Raw genomic sequence first — 18,232 nt, forward strand, 5'->3', positions numbered from 1 at the left:
AATTACACCTTATTTCAGCACAGGAAGAAATTGTGCTGGAAAGGTGTTCAGGATTTTTTGGATGGGAGACCTTTCTGTATTTGATAGTTCTACTGTTTTGCACCCAAGTTTTTTTTTCTTTTCGTGAGTGTATATGTATATGCTATATATATTTATTTCCTCACCTGCTGTCAGAGTGAGAGCAATGGCTGAAACACTGCTTTTTCATGAAGGTCAGGGAGCCTGGAGTTGGGATTGAATGCAATCTATTTGATGCTTTTTTGTGGGCCTTATACCTATTTTTTGTACTTTTACTAATTTCTGGGTCAAGAGAAGATGTGGCGGAGAAATGTCTTGTGTTGCAACTCAGTGCCCAGGGCATTCACCTCACTGGCTAAGAAAAATACATTACTTTGTGTTTTGCTATAGCTCCTGCTGATTCCCACTCTCCCCTCTGCTTTTTGTTGTTTTTTTTTCCTCTGTCTCACTGCGTCAATTTCCCTGTTAATTGTGGTGACTTCCATATCTTCCCTCACAGTGGAAGATCTTTTCCTTGCTGCTGAGTGATGATGTGTTTCCATTAACAATATATGGCTCCCTTCTGTGCTGAATTTCAGAGACTGGAACATGGGTGCTAATTGCCTGCAGATGCATTTCAGCAGGTGCCTGGGATATTTTCTAAGGCATTAATCAAGTAATGATTCAAAGTTCAAATTTTTTCTTTCCAAGACTCTAATAGAGAGGTGCGAGAGAAGCTACAGTAAGTAGCACATTGTAGCAGAACGTATTATCTACTTGGTTTTTATTTCATCCTCTGTCCTTCCCACCCTTGAACTCTGTGAGAGGGCATTCAGTGGAGTTGAGTAGTATCTTCCCATATTTTCTTTTCATTTTTCTGGGCACCCTGTTACAAATGTAAGATAAATGTCATAACGATAGCAGACTGGAAATGGTTTACGCTTTGTTCTTCCTGGCGTCTTCTAGTCCAAGTCTTGAAGATAAATGGTTTTGGGGCTGCTGACAATACATCTTTTATCTTGTTTTTAATTTGTGTTTCGCTTTGTGATGAGGAAAAAAGATCAAATGACTATGGCTTTGTTTATTTACTGCTGGAGAACTTGGTGAAAATTATTCTGTAATGTTCCTGATAGTTTGTAAAATAGGTAATATTGACCTGATGAATGTGTTGGTTGACAAAGTGCACTTTGCTACTGAAATTAGTAATGAAGGGATTTTAATTGATCATTATGAAGAAATTATACTATTAGTCATTAAAGGCTTAGTTTTATTGAGGAAATACGTTTGTAGCCAAGACTTTTGTCTTTTATAGTTATGTAAATTTACTAGTTATGTTTATAGTTATGTAAATTTAAACATGGAAACTGGAATTTACACACATCACTTAAGAGTCAAAGTGAACTCTAATCTGAAGCTGGTATCTCTGGTAGATGCTTTCTGAAGCAAATGAAAGTTTTTTTGTTTCAGTGTGAGTATGTAAGCAGGAATGTGTGATATTTTACTGTATGACCACAATTGAAGCTAGAGAATAAGTAACTTGATTAATCTGGGGATTTTTTTCTTTCCTTTTCTGTTCTTAGTATTTTGGGTTTGTGCTGTACAGAACGAAGCTTCCAAAAAATTGCACAGAGCCAACACAACTGAGTTCACCTTTAAATGGAGTCCATGATCGTGCCTATGTATCTGTGGATGGGGTAACCATTATTTCCTGTTGTCCATTACTAAAATGAGTGGCCTTCATGAAAGATATGAGCACAGTCTGCTTTTTTTTTCTCCTTTCTTCAGCTTACCAGAACAAGTTTATTAGATAATATCATTTAATAAGATGAAGAAAGTATGTAGTTGATTTATACTAAATGATTGTAGTAAAGTTTTAGAAATTATAAAGTATTATTTCTATTTTTGAGGTACTTGAATGTTGATGCACATTCATGACTTCAGTGAAAAATAATTAGAAAAATAACTGCTTGCTTAAAGTTTTTTGATACACATACATATACACACACACATGCCTATGGATACACACATGTACACTTGATGGCTGTCTGCAGTGTGTTCACTGATGTTGCCACGTCAGGCTCTTCTTTCCTGATGTGAGAATGGGAATAAAGCTAAATATTGATATAAGCTTAACTGAGACATTGTCTCTTAATCTCTGACACTTATAAATTTTTTTCAGTTACTAGATCAATGTTTTGTGAATCAAGTGCAGCAAAAGCCACTAGAACTTGAAAACTGATTTAGTTGAATTAAACTACTGAAAGAGATGGCTTCAGTTGGATGAATGTGACCAATGCAACTTGTACATCTAGCTGATGTACTGAGATGTGAATATTGATATACCAGGTTTTGGAGTGTTTGTATGTGTGTGTGCTGGTGTGTAAAGGGAGGAAAGGAAAAGATATATATGTATTTGTTACTTTCGTTTGTTTCTTACCTTTGCCCCTTTCTTTTATTTTGTAAATTGAGGAGAAAGATGGCAGAGATTTTTTTGTTTGATGATTATGGTTTTCTTCTTTTTGATGTAATTCATATAGGTTCAGCAAGGAGTCCTTGAAAGGGGCAAGTCATCAATGATAAATATAACTGGAAATGCTGGAGCAAATCTGGACATCTTAGTAGAGAATATGGGCCGAGTCAACTTTGGAAGATACAATAACGACTTCAAGGTTAGGAGAAATTTTAAGATGTGCAAAACTGTTTGGATAAACTCAAAAATAAGTTGGAAATCTCTCTAGTCTTGGTCATGCTTAGTGGCTTGTGAATCGGGAGGTTGTATTTCTGTGTGTATTTGTGTGTGCACACATACTTGTGTATCTTTCTGTGTCCCATTTAATTTATCAGTAGTGTACTCCTGCAACGTTTTTAGTGCACGTGAGGCTGTCTTGCAAGCACTTTACCATGCCACATTGCCAGTTCAGATTTGGACTGATTTTGTAGAGATAATCTTCAGAAAGCTTCCAAACACTCTTAAAGCCATGCCATGCTTTGGAGCTGTCACCTCCTGCCATTAGCAGTAATACCACATAAGGAACCCTGAGAAAGGCAGGGGGCAAAAAGGAAAGTTATCTGGTTTTAGATTTAGGGGGTTCCCAGTGCTGAGTGACATTTTGTAAAGAAAGGGAGAGAAGTGTTATAGAGGCCAGTCTGATGTGTTTCTGCAGTGTTCATGGCATGCTATCTTATTTTCTTTTTCAGTTTTTATGTTAGTAGATTACAAATAGTATCAGGATAATGGCAGAAAACTTTACAGTTAAGTTGAGAATTGCAGGTCCCAAACTGCATGAATCTGTAAACTGCTACTATACTTGGCCTAAATTGATTTGGCAGTGTTCTCCCAGAAAGTTGGTCAAATGTTTGACCATATTGATTAATAACTGTCTGGTGACTGTGGTTCCCTTTGGTACTGTGTGTGACACAAATTGGTGGAAGCCCATGTTTCTTCTCAGTCTAAATTCTGTCTGTGAGCAGAACTGAGACTTGTCCAAAGTGTATCTTGGTTAGGTTGTATGCAATAGCAGGAGAAAGATAAACATAAACGTAATGGGAATGAAGACAAATGCTCAACTGCACCATTGAGTTATTAACCAAAGGCACATGTGCTGTGAGAAAGCAGGAAGAGTGTATAAATCTTGCCTTGCTTTGCTGATGAGATTCCAAACTCAGATTGAGTTTGGGCCTGTTACACAATCCAGTTTAATAGTAAAACACAGATTGGGAATAATCTTGTGAGATCACCAGCAGGCAGATTCACCTGTTCTCACACTTGTGTTATGCTGTCATGAGGAGGATGGGCCTCTTTGCATTGGTAAAGAAGTATGTATTGGTTATGGTTAAGCAGCACAGAAGGTTTGATTTAAAGGAGGATAGTTGGCTGGTTATCTTATCAAGCCTGTTGTGATGTGGATTTCTAGGTCTATCTCCAGTTATTCCAAGACTCAAGTCAAGGCAAAGCAACCTGAATTTTAGGATGTATAAAAGTCTCTGAATTAAAGTATAAGCATCTGAGTGTTTTCTGTGCTTGCAACATACAATTTCAGAGGGTAGAATTAGTGCTTACTTAAACCGTCATTTCAAGGCTCCTTACTTTTTTTCTGAGTGGCAAGAGTTTCCCAGTGCTCTGTTTTCATCCAGAGGCAGGAGAAGTGTTGTCTTAATTTATTTAGGAACACACCAGGTGATAAGGAAATGTATGTACTTGATGCTAACCTGCAGTAATAGCATAAAGGGTTGGAGACTGGAGTAGGGAGGTGTTCAGTGCTGCTGTGGTTAAGCTGAAATTCACACTTACACCAGGGTTTCAGCTTTTCAAAGATAAAGTGAAAACAGATATAGTAGATGTCCACTGTGAGAATACACCTCTAAAAGCACAGTCCTTTCACACAGACAAAGGAGACACTGTCCATGTAGCTTTGGAGAATGTGTGTTGCTTATTCCCATAGATTCCTGCACAAGTAATATCTTAAGGCAGATATTCCTTGTGTTGATTTTTGAAAATGGGGAATAATTTTGCCTTGTTTTTAGATATCTGTGGCTTCAGAAATGACATTAGGGGAAGAGATTTCCATCTTGTTAAGCCTTGAACTTTCAAGACAACAGGGTAGCTTTTCTGAATTTTGTTCAGCTGTTTTTTCCTCACTTTTTTGAGTTTGAAGTGGAAGTTGGCATCTGTCTTTTGGGAAAGAATCTTAAGCAGTTATTGGTTTTAAGACATCCTGCTGGTCTAGGCCTGTTGTTGAAAGGAAATGCAGGAAGGAAGAGTGTGGCTTCTGTTTTTTGGTTTTTTTTTTAATTTTTATTTTTTTACATGCTCACTGCCACTTACATCTTTATTTTACTTAGAAAATTTGTGTCCCTGTCTGACTTAGTGCATGTGCATTCTTATGCTGACCAAAGGAAGAGTGCTTTTAGGCACCGCAATTCATTTGAAAACCACGCTATTCTTAACATCTGGAGTTGGCTGGGAGACAGATTAGAAAGTTTTGGCCAAAGCTTTGTTGCATTACTTTAGCTGATTGCTAGACAGAGTAAAGTCGAGGTTGTAGAGAAGGGTTCTGCCATTTAACTTTGTGCAGATACTTTATTTTCACATAAGAAAAATAAGTTCCTGTTCTGCTTACACTGATGACTAGGCTTGCGATGTCAGTGCAGTGTTTATTAGGCATCAGAACAGACACGCTATGTGTTGTCAGCTCTCCGTGATAATAAAACATGTGTTTTTGCTTGCGCCTTTATTCATATAACTTCTTGTTCCTGTTCATCTTATGGTGGTAGCCACAGAACCTCAGTTGTACTGAATAACAGCTTCAATGCAGGGTCTGTTCAGGGGATTATATGGATGTAGCAGAATTGGCTCAAAATTAATTTCTCATTTTGCAGCTTTAGAGATCATTGATGTAACACAAATAAGAAGAGCATTCAGGAGAAACTCAACGTTCCTTTCACTCCTCTTAAACCATGACTTTGCCTTACCTTTTGCATTCATTGTGTGACTACCCTGGTACACTTCAAGAGTGCACAGAGTTCCATGGAAATGAAACAGGACTATGTGGGCTTGAAGCTGACTGTAAATGTAAAGTGTCTTACTGAATCGGGGTCATGAAGCATGTGCACTGATTTTGTGATACTGAGTGCTAGCTGTATAAGGCTTGTAGGAAGTAAATGCTGCTTTCTCTGCTATTGTGCAGGTTAATATCTTGAGTTCGTGACTCAGTGTTACCAAATCACTAGATGCTATCTCAAAACTTAAGCTACGTGACCCTTTTTCTGCTTTTGTTAAGTCTTGTGTTTTTTGTATCATGCTCATATTAAACAAAAGTAGAAATTTTTAGTTAATGGGTTGGGGGGGGGGAAGGTTGAAAAAGAGACTTGTGCATCAGAGAAAGCTCAACACTTTGAAAAGGAACAGCATTTTCACAGTGAACAAATTAAACCCTTTATTCTTAAGCAGAACTTATAACTTGTTGAAGCCCAGATGCTTGTCTTTCCATCTTTGACTCAGAAAAGTTTTTATTCTTGGTTTATAATTGCATCTGAATAACTTCAATAGCATGAAGCTAATGATATGTGTTGTTTTTTTTTCTCATCCTTAGGGTCTGGTTTCAAATTTAACTCTTGATCAAGATATACTTGTTGATTGGGAAATCTATCCCCTAAATATAGATGGAGCAGTGAACCATTTCATTCATGGCTACCCTGGCCATCCAAAGAGATCTGGTGGCAATCCACAGAGTTATGAAGCACCTGCCTTCTACACTGGTACACTTTCAATTCCGGGAGGGATTCCAGACTTGCCTCAAGACACCTATGTCAAATTTCCTGACTGGACAAAGGTACAGCTTTTGCTGTTAAAACTTGAAGTCTACTCAGACAGCTATTGAAACTTCTATGGAAGGTCAAAGTCCACCTTTCTGTGGCTTGGTAGAAGTATGTTGTGGTGAGACATGTCAAATATATTTGAATGACTAGAAAACTTGGTTCAAGTGAATCTGGAGATAAACCACTAAACATACTCAAAAGGTACATAGTACAGGTCTAGAAAAGGGGGAATTAAAAAAACCCACAACAAATGAAAAAAACAACCAAGAGCAAGAAAGCTGAACTAACAGACTACTTAGAAATGCTGCATTTAATAGTTGTGGGTTGATTTTGTTTGTCTTGTCTCAGCGTGGAATAGAAACGGCTTTTTGGAATGAGGGACTGTGTATGGGCTTGGAGATAAAACTATATATATATACTATATATATATGTATATTCTTTTCTGGGGCAAGTGAGATACTAGAGGGTACTTCTCTGGTTGTGTTGTTTAATTAAAAGCAACTATAACACATTTAGAGAACTGTGTGAGAAGCTCCGGATCCTGCTACAAAGCATAGAGAGAGTTGGGCACTGCTAGTAGTCAGTAAGGATCCAGACAGTGTTACTGCCTGTCTTCTGGTTCTTACCTATGGCTGGACTGAATGGGTCAGAGAGCAATGCCACAAGAAGCTTTTGAGCAGGTGTCTGTTTATAGGGATTTCTGACAGGTTTGGAGTATAGCTAAAACAGAAAAGAGTACATTTTCAGGGTGCCACGTTTGAGACAGCATGCAGAATGAGTTAGGACCTATTTATGATGCTGGTGGGAGACACAGAGGGCAAGAATGTATAAACTGAAGCATCATTCCCCTTGGAGGCCTTGGGAGTTAACTCCAGACATCAGAGTGATGAAGTTAAGTAGAAAAGTCATTCCTTTCTGAAACAGTTTACTTATTGCTGTTAAAGCAGAGTAGGAGAAGTTGCTGGTGATCTGTGTATGGCATTTTAGTGGTTAACAAACTTTCCAGTATGCAGAAGACTGATTCATTGCAGGCTTTTAGTGCTGCTTGCAATGAGCTTGGATGAGGAAGTCTCATAGTCCCTGTTTCTATACACGTACAGATCTTGCACAATCACAGAATAAAATTAAAATATAGTTATTTGCACAGGAGCTGGAATCTGGGACTTTTGCAGCAAATTCTGTGATGTGATGAATCACAAACCATCTTCCTATCTTTGAAAAGGCAAATGTGTCCAGGAATTCGTAGGTATCAGTGGGAATCTTTTCATCTGATTTATTGAACGTAAACTTCTGATTTATGTATTTGGTATGCCCTCTGAAGAGGTCAAGGAGAAGAGATCCCAGACAAAATGTAAATATGGTTATTGAATGGATCCCTCAAGCTTTGTATGGATTAGACTAACATTTTAAATAAGGTACCCAGGAGTAATAAGATTGAGGTGAAACTGAGTTTGGGGAGAAGAAAGACAGAATCTTGGACTTGCAGATAACTACCAGTGAGCAAACGTCTACTAAGGCAGAGGGCTGTAAGAGATTAAATTCCACTCAAGTCCTACTGGATGCGGGTCTTAATTCCTTGTGTGACAGTGCATAATTTGCTGATGGCGAGGTATGGAGAGGAACTCTAAATAGGAGCAAAAACCCAGGTGTTTGAGAACTTCAGAATCCACACAAACAATGCTTATTAAGAAAACACGCAGTTCTAAGTAGTATCCTGCCTTTGCATATTAAAATAAAGGATATGACATGCTGGATAGCCCAGAAGGATGCAGTAATGACCTGTGTTGTAGCTCACTCACCTTTGGTGTTTTTTAAAACCTTTCCCATTAACAAAACTTCCTTCATTCTCACTTCAGGAAGCACGGTATTCCTAACAGTATATGCTACTGGATATGTTGCAAGATTTATCAAATTATTATTATTATTTTTTTAATCTGAACAGAAAAGAGGATTTGCAGTCATGACTGTTCTTCATTTCTGTGGTATCATGGGTTGTAGCTGCTGACCTTGATAGAGGAAATCTTGTTTCTGAAGATAGACATCCACTCCTTGCCTGTGCTGTTCATGTTTTAAATGTCAGTTTGGAAATGAGAAATGAAGTTCGTGGTTTTACTGGAAAGATGAGATTGAGATCAGAAACCAAGACTTGTACGAGCATACCTGCTGCACTAGAACTCTAATGCAGCCGATTCCTACACTAAACTCCTACTTCCCAGAGGAGTTACGGTCACCCTGTCTGGTAGTTAGTCTACTGTATAGTAAGTGCATTTGCAAATTCATTTTGTGTGTTGGATGGGTAGCTTGCATCAATGTTATGTTTTATGCTAAAACTAGTACAGAAGTAAAATAATAAGCTTGATTTTAAAAGTTCTTGTTATTTCTTATGTATTAAAATACATCAGAAGCAAGCAATGAGCCAAGATGAACTTGATTTAAATATGAAAAATGTTTGAGGTCAAAATTTATTAACCCCTTGGCATGGTAAAATTTAGGATCTTAAATTGTGATATACAGAGTTAAAATAATTCATCAGTATTGACAAATGTAGCAGATCCTTAAAAAATTATCTTGCAAATTCCATATAAACTGTTTTAATAAATACTAGAAAAAAGGAAACAGAAGAAAAATGCCTCCAGAACACCTGGAACTCAGAATACTATGTTTGTGCTTCTGTAGTATCATCTGAATTTTAGCAATCCTAGATTCAGGTTCTTTTGTAATTTTTATCCATGTACATCAACGCCATGACTGCATTTCCCCTGCATTCAGATTACTAAAGGCTAAAGCAAGAAGGAGAACACAGATGAAATTATCTATCCCCATCCTCTTCCTTTGCTTCTGAACACTTTGTAAACTGTCTGACACGTGATGAAAAGGACAACTGAGAAGAATAAAAGCAGATGGCTTGCCCAGATCAGCTTATATCATTTTCTAATGAACAGTGCAGTTCACCTCAGGAATCCATTTGCAGTTTTACTGCACATTTGACATCTCTTCAATTTCAAAGCATCTGGAAAACCCTATATTTGTTTCACTGCAGCATTTGCACTTTCTGGTGTATGATTGACTGTTTTCATTTTTACATTATTTTCTTGTTTTCTGTTTTTTCATTTGGGATGCTTGTGATGTTAAAACAGTATTTTAAACTGCTAGGGCTGCTTCCATTATAAAGAGTAATTTAAAGAGCTTGTATACTGAATTAACCACAATGTCATTGAATTTATATTAATGCTAGCAAAACCTCAACATTTTTGTTTCAACTAACAAAAAGTGTTAAAAACACTACCTTTGTACTGTAATGTCACAATTTCCTTAGTTAACTAAACAATTAGAAGTATTATAAACATAGGAATTTAATGTGTCTGGGCAAGCTCTACATCTTGTTTTGTAAAATCATGCAAAGGAAAGGCATACAAAGATAATTTAGTATTGCATTTTATAGGCCGTAACTGAAGAATTAGAATCTGATTTCTTCTTTTGCAAGTTCTTCCTCTCTTCAGTAATCAGCTTCAACCAAGTACAGTTTTCAGTGCTTGCTTTGGTCTGAGACTACTTATAAAATTCATTGTTAGAAACCTACAGCTCTATTTGCCAAAGGACTGTCATGTCTGGAAAGTCTGCAGTATTTGACCACTTCATTTTAAAACAGCAGCAGATCATCAGGGAATTTAGATTCTTTCAGTTATTTCTAGCATTTTCTTGAACTGATTTTCTATCCTGGTGTCCTATCAAACTGAACAATGAAGAAAATTCAGTTACAATGTGAAGCATGTTATGCTTTAAAAAGTTTAGTTATTTGGTCATTGTCAAATTATTAAAGCTTCATTATGTTTTCTTTCTCTTTTAACAGGGGCAAATTTGGATCAATGGCTTTAATCTCGGACGCTACTGGCCAGCTCGTGGCCCTCAGTTGACCCTTTTTGTTCCAAGCAATATACTTGTTTCATCAGTGCCTAACAACATAACAGTGTTGGAACTGGAGCATTCTCCATGTAGCACCCTGCTGTGTGAGATAGAATTTGTAGACGAACCTATTATTAATGCAACCACACCGTACGAAAATGATGCACCCCCCCTGTTTGTTAGAGACATGCGGCTGAGCCATCTGTAATGATTCAAGTTGTTCTTTACCTTCCCCCTACTTTGCTTCCCGTTTCCTTTAAACACAGTTCCCCTTTTTTAAAGAGTCAGTGTTAATCAGTACATTGTCTGAGACAGCTTTTTAAATTCTTCAAAGACTTTTTTTTTTTTAAGCTGGCCAGAGTTAAATACTCAAATTCTCTTGAAAAAGGAAACTTTTAACTTCGGAGTTTGCCTTGAACCATGAAACTGAGCTCCTCTAGAAGATAATTGCAGCATCAATGTCTACTAAAAACATACTTCTGTAGACTGTTTGATTACAGGAACCCTCTTATGATTTACTTTTTACTGTCTTTTGAAACTGGAGAGAAGCCTACAAAAGGACTGAACAATCCCACAAGCCCTCTGCTTGCTCGTGTGGCCTGGTAGGTCAGTGCTGCGAGTGCAGTGCAGACTGTGGAGAGAGACCTTGTATTCTGTTTCTGTCCCTTCTGTAAAGCAGATTGACTGCTTTCCTTCTGCACTCTCCAAAGAGTCTAATTAAGTTGACAAGTACTATGACGTACATGAAATATAGGTTGTTTTGGTTGGACCCTAGTCTCTAGTTAACTTATCTGCAGAATGTAGTTGTAAAATGAGCCATTCTTTTTTTTTTTCTTCTTTTTCGTATTTTTCCTCATTGACATGAGAGTTCTTTTTCATAGGCTTGAACCTTGGAAGTAGAGGGTTTTAAGTTAAAGAATCTGAACTCTTATATTCATTAATTCATGTCTTCTGTTTTGTTCCAGTAAACCAATAATCTTTGTAAGTGCCTGTTATTTGCAAACATACGCAGTTGATGTCAGAAAAGCTGACATTCCACAGCAGACTGAATCATCTCTTTAATTCTTAGGGTTTTGTTATCAATCATGCGAACTTCTTTATGAGACTTAAATAATAGAAAATTAACACAATAATGTTGAATATTTTCATAATCTGAGGTTGCTCCCTTTGGTTTTTTGTCTGACATGATTAAAATAGTTCTTTAAAGATTAAATCCTTCCTGTGATTGCTTGGGAGTGAAAAAGGGGGAGGTGGAAGATTGATTTTAAAGAGTTGTGGAAGAAAAGAAGTGGTAAAGTCACTATGAACAAAAAAATCTTGATGTCTGGTTTGTTTTGTTACAAAGATTTGTGCAAATTAAAGCCATTGAAAGTGGTTGTAATGGGCTGTGAGGTCTCCCAAGGTGCCACTCTCTGCTGAGACAGCCTATGCAAAAACATGGCTATTTCTTCTCAGCTAATGCAGACTGCTACCCTCACCTGAGGAGAGAATGGAAAGGAACAGCACTCCCTTATTGACACCTCTGGTATGTGTTTGATGGGCTGACTGCTGTAGGAGCTTCCAGACCAGTTCATTTGAGCTAGAGAACTTTGAGTCTTAAGTTCTTACACAAATGCAAGGTTTTATGACTGTGAGATTTGTGTACAATGCCCAAAATACTTCATTTTCTGTGTTGACTCCAGAACTGTCTGTTCTTCGCATCATCCATATGTGGACCTTGGAATGCGCTCTCAAAGTCATTTATTATTAAGCTAGGCTTTGAAAGTAAGGAATGAAATAGAATTAGTTTCATACTGGTTGTGGGTTTTGTGGTGTGCAGTGTGCAGATTAATGGTACTATTTAGATACAATTCCTACAACAGTTAGTGCTTTAAAAGGAAGGAGTATTGTCATTTTTCTGTCAGTTAGTGCTGTGAAGAGACTGGAAAAGTTGTTCAGGCCATAGCTATTATTATCCCCCAGGGCTCAGTACTGGAGCTGCTTCTGTTTAACATTCTTATTAATGATCTTGATGAGGAGATTGAGTGCATCCTCAATAAGTTTGCAGATGATACCAAATTGGGAGGAGGTGTTGATGTGCCTATATGATTCATTGATTCTGTGGTTCTGTAAGACAGTCAAGAACAAAATGATAAAACAACTTCCCAGACATGGATTAAGATTTCTAAGCTTAAAATGTAGTGCTGCCTGTGAATGAATGAATGAGCAGGTAAATGTAAACTGGTCAACAGTGTGCACAGCATGGTTGTATTCTTTGTTAACATGTGGACTAGGCTACTCTTCCCTTATGTTAACAACATAGTTATGATCTACATAGAAGTTAACCAGAATTTCACAGTCACAGGGTTGAGTTTTGTTTTTTTCCACATCCCTTCAGCCAGCCCCTACATGCCCTTTGTAGTTCTACTTTGCAGGCAGATCTCCTATTTGTTCCTCAGCCTCTCAGCTTCCCTTTATGATTTTTGGTCAATTTGAATGTTAACTTGAGTATGAGTCTAGAAAATCCACCTTACTGGACAGCAAAAACTACCTACCTGACAAATATGCATCAGGTGTTCAGAAATGGCTATTACAGAAAAAGAACCCTGTCTTTAACAGTGTGATCTGAAGGAGGTGATGTATCATTATCCAGACTGAGAAGGTGCTCTATGAGCAAAACAGTGACTATTGACTGCAAGGGGAAAGAATCTACTTTCCCTGGGTGAGATTGGTCAGTTTTCTGTAAAAGGATGACTACGAAGTCTATTACAGTATCCTGGTATTCTAATTTTGGACATAATGAAGTCACTGAAAACAACAGCATCTGAATGTCTGAGACTGATATTCTGACACTTCTTGTGGAAATCCATCCATATTTGAACGAATATCTTAGGTGATGACAAATCCTAACCTTGGTAATCCAGTTTGGTTTGATGGCTGTTCTGTGCCATCTCTTTTATGTTGCTGCCAGGGTGGACTGGATAGACAAAAAATATAAACAAGTGCAGAGCGACATAGAGAAGATTGAATAAGGATGTGAAGAGGCAATAGAGATTACTCTGAGTGACCTAGTCTGGGTGCTACAGCAATTTTTTCTCAAAGAAAAAAGAGTGGATCTGTTGAATACTGGTGTGAATAATGTAGAAAAAAATAGTCAGTTCCTGTCATTTGAAATATATTTTTGTCAGGTTTCTTTATAGTCATTGAAGCATATGCACAATGTATACATTTTTAAACTTTGAGTTTCTTTAGGGTTGGGGTTAGGTCTCTTTAGGGTTCACACTTTTACATTACTGTTGGCTGGACGTTTTCAGTATAGTCTGCGGCTGTGGGCCAGAGTTCAGTTCTGAGCCGTGTGTGGAGAAATGCATAGTGATTGTGGGTCACCTCTCCAATGCTTCAGAAGAAATGGTTGCTGTATGTTTCCTGTTTCGTTCTTCTTGCATCTTACTGTTTCTGCCCTTTATATTGGGGAATTCTTTTCTTTAGAGGAACCCCAAGAATTTCCTTCAGTGTGTCATCAGATGTCTGAAGTGTGATCCCCACCCTACCACCTATCAATCACTGCATGTTGGACAAAGATGCCTTCGCTTCGTTCTGTTTTCCAAGGTCCACAAACATTATCTAGATGCACATGATGTCTGTCTGGATCTCTAGCCAAGATTTAGCCAAAATCCAGAAGTTCTGCAATAACACTCCAAAGCACATTCACTGGAGATGGTGAGTGGCTGTGTTGTGTGTGATGACTGTAGAGGGGTCTACACATAGTTCAGCACTACAGGTCAAGTGTTGGCAGAACTGTTGAGGGGAAGAGTACAAAGAAACTGATAGTTTCTTTCTTAGGTTTTCTGGAGGACTTTAGGCTTTGACAAATATCTCCTCTACATACTCTGTACACCTTCTTTCAAGCTTTTTTTTTTTTCTTCTACTCAGATTTAGGATGTGGTTTGTGTTAATCATGAGCAGGTAGATCCGGTACTCTGAAAAACCTGAGAACCTACCATTGAACTCATACAAGGTTTGCACGATTTCCTGCAAAATTTTCTTGAAGCAGTGACTCCTGCCACATTGCATACCTATGTTGCTTTTTGGTCCTTTGATCCAGAGCAGTATCGACCTCAAAAGCTTAAAGTTATGCGAGTCTTTTGAATATAGCCAAACATAGATATGTTCAGGCACTGCGTTATTTAAAGTGCTGAGCCCATTAGCTCATGATGAAGTTGTAGAAGGGAAGTGTTGGTTGGTACTTGCTGCAGCAGTTCTTTCATTTATCCACTTCTAACCTCTCTGATCTGTTCAGCGTGACTCAAAAGTATCAAAGGCATTGAAGAAAACCTCCGCAGTTCCTTATTTCAGCTGACATCAATAGAAGATGCTTTATTAGCCACATTTTGGACTGCTCTTCTTTTACTGAAGGAGAAAAAAGGAAAAGCTTGATCCTCCAATCTAAGGAGTGAAGAGAACTTGGATAGAAAGTGCTATTAATTGAAATGCAAATGTATAGAATGTAGCTATGCTGAAATCACCCAAAAGACAGTTGTTTTTAATTCTGAAAAACACATTTTGCATAAAGATGTCAAAATGAGATTGCTGTGCTAGCATACCTGACTTCAGTGCAGTTTGTTTCCAGTTTGTACTGGACTTGTGTAAACAGTACTTAGAGGGACTGGAGGGGGATGTTTAAAATACTACAGAGATGCAAGCAAACAAGAATAGTCAGAATTTCAAAACACAGTATGTATGAGAAGCCTGGTGTAGACAGAGGGAAACCATGATAGTGTGTCACGAAGATAGTAGAGGTTTTTACTTTGTTTTGTTTTTCTAAACCCAAGCAGGTTGTGTTTCTTTTCTGTTGTCTTCAACCACCACCACAAATTGTGGCCTTGCATCTTGCTGAGACATAGAAGGGGAGTGATGCTGAGCTCTGTAGTTTTCAGATTTTCATAGCTGCAAGAGGGAAATTTTACATGAGCTGGAGTGAAGACTGAACCTTCCTGGCTGGATGTACAGGATGGGGAAATATCCAATTCCCATAAAAGAACTGCTAAAGCATTAAGGTTATGAACATTCAGTTCTAATAATTCTTACTGCCCAGGTGCCTGTTGTTATTTTTCCTTACATTTTTACCTTGGGAACTCAAGATGGGAAACATGATTTTCCATGCAACTCTCAATATGAGAGAGTTATCTCAAAATAATAAGGCACAATGGTGCCTAGAATGGTTTCACTCCATTTTCTGGTAAGCAAGTATTGTCTGTAAGATTTTATTTATTATTATACCGTATTGTATTTGTCCTGCAAAGTGGGTGAAAGAATATTCAGCAGTTCCCACCACTTCTCTTTGTGTCCTCAGTTTAAGGGCTCACCCCATCAGTGTAGCCTATAAGAATGCTTTTGTCTTAGAGCTGAGCACTTCTGTCATAAATGAAGTGCACATTGCTCAGCTCACATCACTCGTCATCTTTGTTTTCTCTTTCTGATTTAATAGCAGTTTGTTTTTTCATATAGGGGCAATGGTACTTAGTGTGATGAATTTCTAGCTCTGAACTTGCTTTGAAGGTGAGCTTAGCAAGTAATTTCTCTCTGAGCTTATGCACCTGAAACTTTCAGGTGAAGTCTCTTCTTTCCTATGAAGTCAAGCTGGCATTTGAGTGATTTTATACTCTTTTCAGTGGAAGGGACACTGCTGATTCAGCTGTGAGCTGCTCAGTTGCCATGACTCAGTTTGCAAAAAGTCCCCCATGCCCTAAAGCTCACACTATGTGACACATTCTGGCATTCAATATTCCAGATTATTGAAGAGTATTAGCTCTTTTAAACACCTTGGTCTGCGCTCTGTTGTATATTTTCTTTTTATGGACTTGCTCGTTGTCAGCCTGGATATCTTTTGATGTGAAAATTTGATGCTGCTTTTACATGGAAAGAATGTTCCTATTCTGTTACCTGTTTTAGTGCATTCATGCAAATTGCTGAAACTCCCTTATGATTGCAAATGTCAAATTGTGCAGTAAATTAGACAAGCATGTCAAGAAGGGGTAGGGTTTTTGTATGCAAACCTCAGTGATTCAACCACCTATTGATGGAGAAATTTAAGGAAGAAACTGCTCAAAACCAAGGGCTTTTATTTTAGAACCATCCCTTATGAAGTTATTTTTATTTTCTGAGGAAGGAGGTGAACTTTGTGTGTGTGTGGTTCTTGCGGGGGGGGGGGGGGGGGGGGGCATAGTCTTTTTTTCTATACAGCATTTGTAAGATCTGAATTGTCTGAGACAATGCTGGGAAGCCAGCATTTTATACTGGCAAGGTAGTTAATGAATTGAGCATAGCTAAAGGCATGTGCCCTTCAGAAAATCTAGGCTACATTTAATCATATCATATGTTATGATTTAATGTTATATTGTGAAGACGCCTTCAGTCATACCAAATATTAATCAGCCTCTTATGAATCACCTTACAGAAAACTTACTGACACGATCAATAGTTGTCCTGAATCTGCACAAAATCAGTCAACTTTTAGAAATGTTAACTTGAGGTTTGATTGGTTTAATTTTATTTGCAGGTACCTGCTATGATAGAGATTTTTTAATGTGAGTTTCATAAGGAACTCCGAAATTGTTTCCCTTCATCAGAAGGAAATTTTGATAAGAATTTGGAGCAAATATGTTGGAAAAATTAGCTGTGCTGCTTCTAGAATAGACTCATGGAATCACCAAGGTTGGAAAAGACCTAAAAGATCATCCAGTCCAACTGTATTAGTTTAATGATGAAGCAAGATCAAAACAGAAGCATAGCAGGATTAAAAAGTGGAGGTCATTCACCAGTGCAGATCCGTTTACTGCAGATCCATTCTACCCAGTGCTCAGATTTTCATTGCTGTTTGTATGCAAAATGTACAGGTGGTGCACACAACACAACACAAACATCCTGCCTACGTGAGCGCTGCACAGGGAGAACTTGAGCGTTATCTGGTGAGGTGAATGGATTCAATTTGACCTCTATGTGACTGTGGTGACGAGGGCTGTGGCACATGCATTCATGTGAAAAGCAAGAGCAAGTGGGAACCAGCTTCCCCATGGGGGATTTTGGTGGTTCCTTAGTATTTCTGATGCAAAGAGTCAGGTACTGACCTTAATCACGTGTGGTTAAGTCAGTGAAGCAGAGCTGAGGAAGAAACATCCTACATCCAAACTTCTTTATATTCTTTCCTTTTGAAAGCTCTTCAGCCCCATCTCTGTAGCATGGCAAGTCTGTCTAACACTTTGCACTGAGTTTCAGACCTCTAGAAGTGCAAACAAGACTTCTGAAAGCAAGGGCAGACCTGTGCTGTGCAACTTCTCAGCGCTGCTTGTCTGCAGGACCTACAGACAGCACAGCTGGTCCTTGCAGCCTTGTTTTCTTTCCACCTTGGTCCTTGTAAATGTGCACCAGGGAAATGAAGTGCATAATCAGCAAGAAAAGCCATCCTTCTCTCTTTCTTCTCTTCATGTTCTTTGCACCTTTCCCACATACTTTAGTAGCGGAAAAGACAAGTCACTCTGTCTGCGGTCATGGTCTTAGTTGTGGTCAAATTTCAGTTTACCAGTTATGAGTAAACACAAAGATCTATTGTGGTCTTTGCATTGATTAAGATACTTTCATGCTACAGGTAGGTGGTACTAGACATTCTATTTGTGTGTGATGGAAACTGGCTTAAAGTGAGAGACGGACCTTCTCCTCTCCTACCTGTCTGAAACCAGGATAATTCTCTGGAGAACTTTGGAGGAGTGTGAAGTCCTGGTGCAGAAGAGAAATATGCTTTTCACACAGGACTGTGCAGCTGCTGCTCCCATCAGCTGTCCCAGGTACATAAATCCCATCCTGAATTTGGCTGCTCAGAATCTTCTTGTAAAATACTGATCAAATGCTGCTGGCCTCTTTGAGAAAAAGAGAGAATCTGGTAATGTCTTTGTTGTCTTACAGGATGCTAGTAGCTTTGAAAGTGCCTTTTATGAGAGTTTCTTATCTGCGGAAACATATCAGATTCTTGATTACTTAC

General features: G+C 38.3%; 1 protein-coding gene across 6 annotated transcripts in view; it reads left to right on the forward strand.

Moving 5' to 3' along the window:
• GLB1 (galactosidase beta 1) overlaps positions 1-11,431 on the forward strand; it is a 40,093-nt gene extending 28,662 nt beyond the window's left edge. For 5 of the 6 annotated variants that reach the window (XM_085540466.1, XM_085540464.1, XM_085540465.1 and 2 more), the window contains 4 exons: positions 1,578-1,691; positions 2,535-2,666; positions 6,090-6,329; positions 10,166-11,431. In XM_085540466.1, the coding sequence (XP_085396592.1) occupies positions 1,578-1,691; positions 2,535-2,666; positions 6,090-6,329; positions 10,166-10,426 (747 nt within the window). In that variant the 3' untranslated portion in view covers positions 10,427-11,431. The remainder of the gene's footprint in view (positions 1-1,577; positions 1,692-2,534; positions 2,667-6,089; positions 6,330-10,165) is intronic. The other variant, XM_085540462.1, reaches the window with a different exon arrangement.
• The last annotated feature ends 6,801 nt before the right edge of the window (positions 11,432-18,232 follow it).

The sequence above is a fragment of the Coturnix japonica genome, chromosome 2 (genome assembly GCF_054131305.1).
Source record: "Coturnix japonica strain WE chromosome 2, WE-NBRP24, whole genome shotgun sequence".
Classification (NCBI taxonomy): Eukaryota; Metazoa; Chordata; class Aves; order Galliformes; family Phasianidae; genus Coturnix; species Coturnix japonica.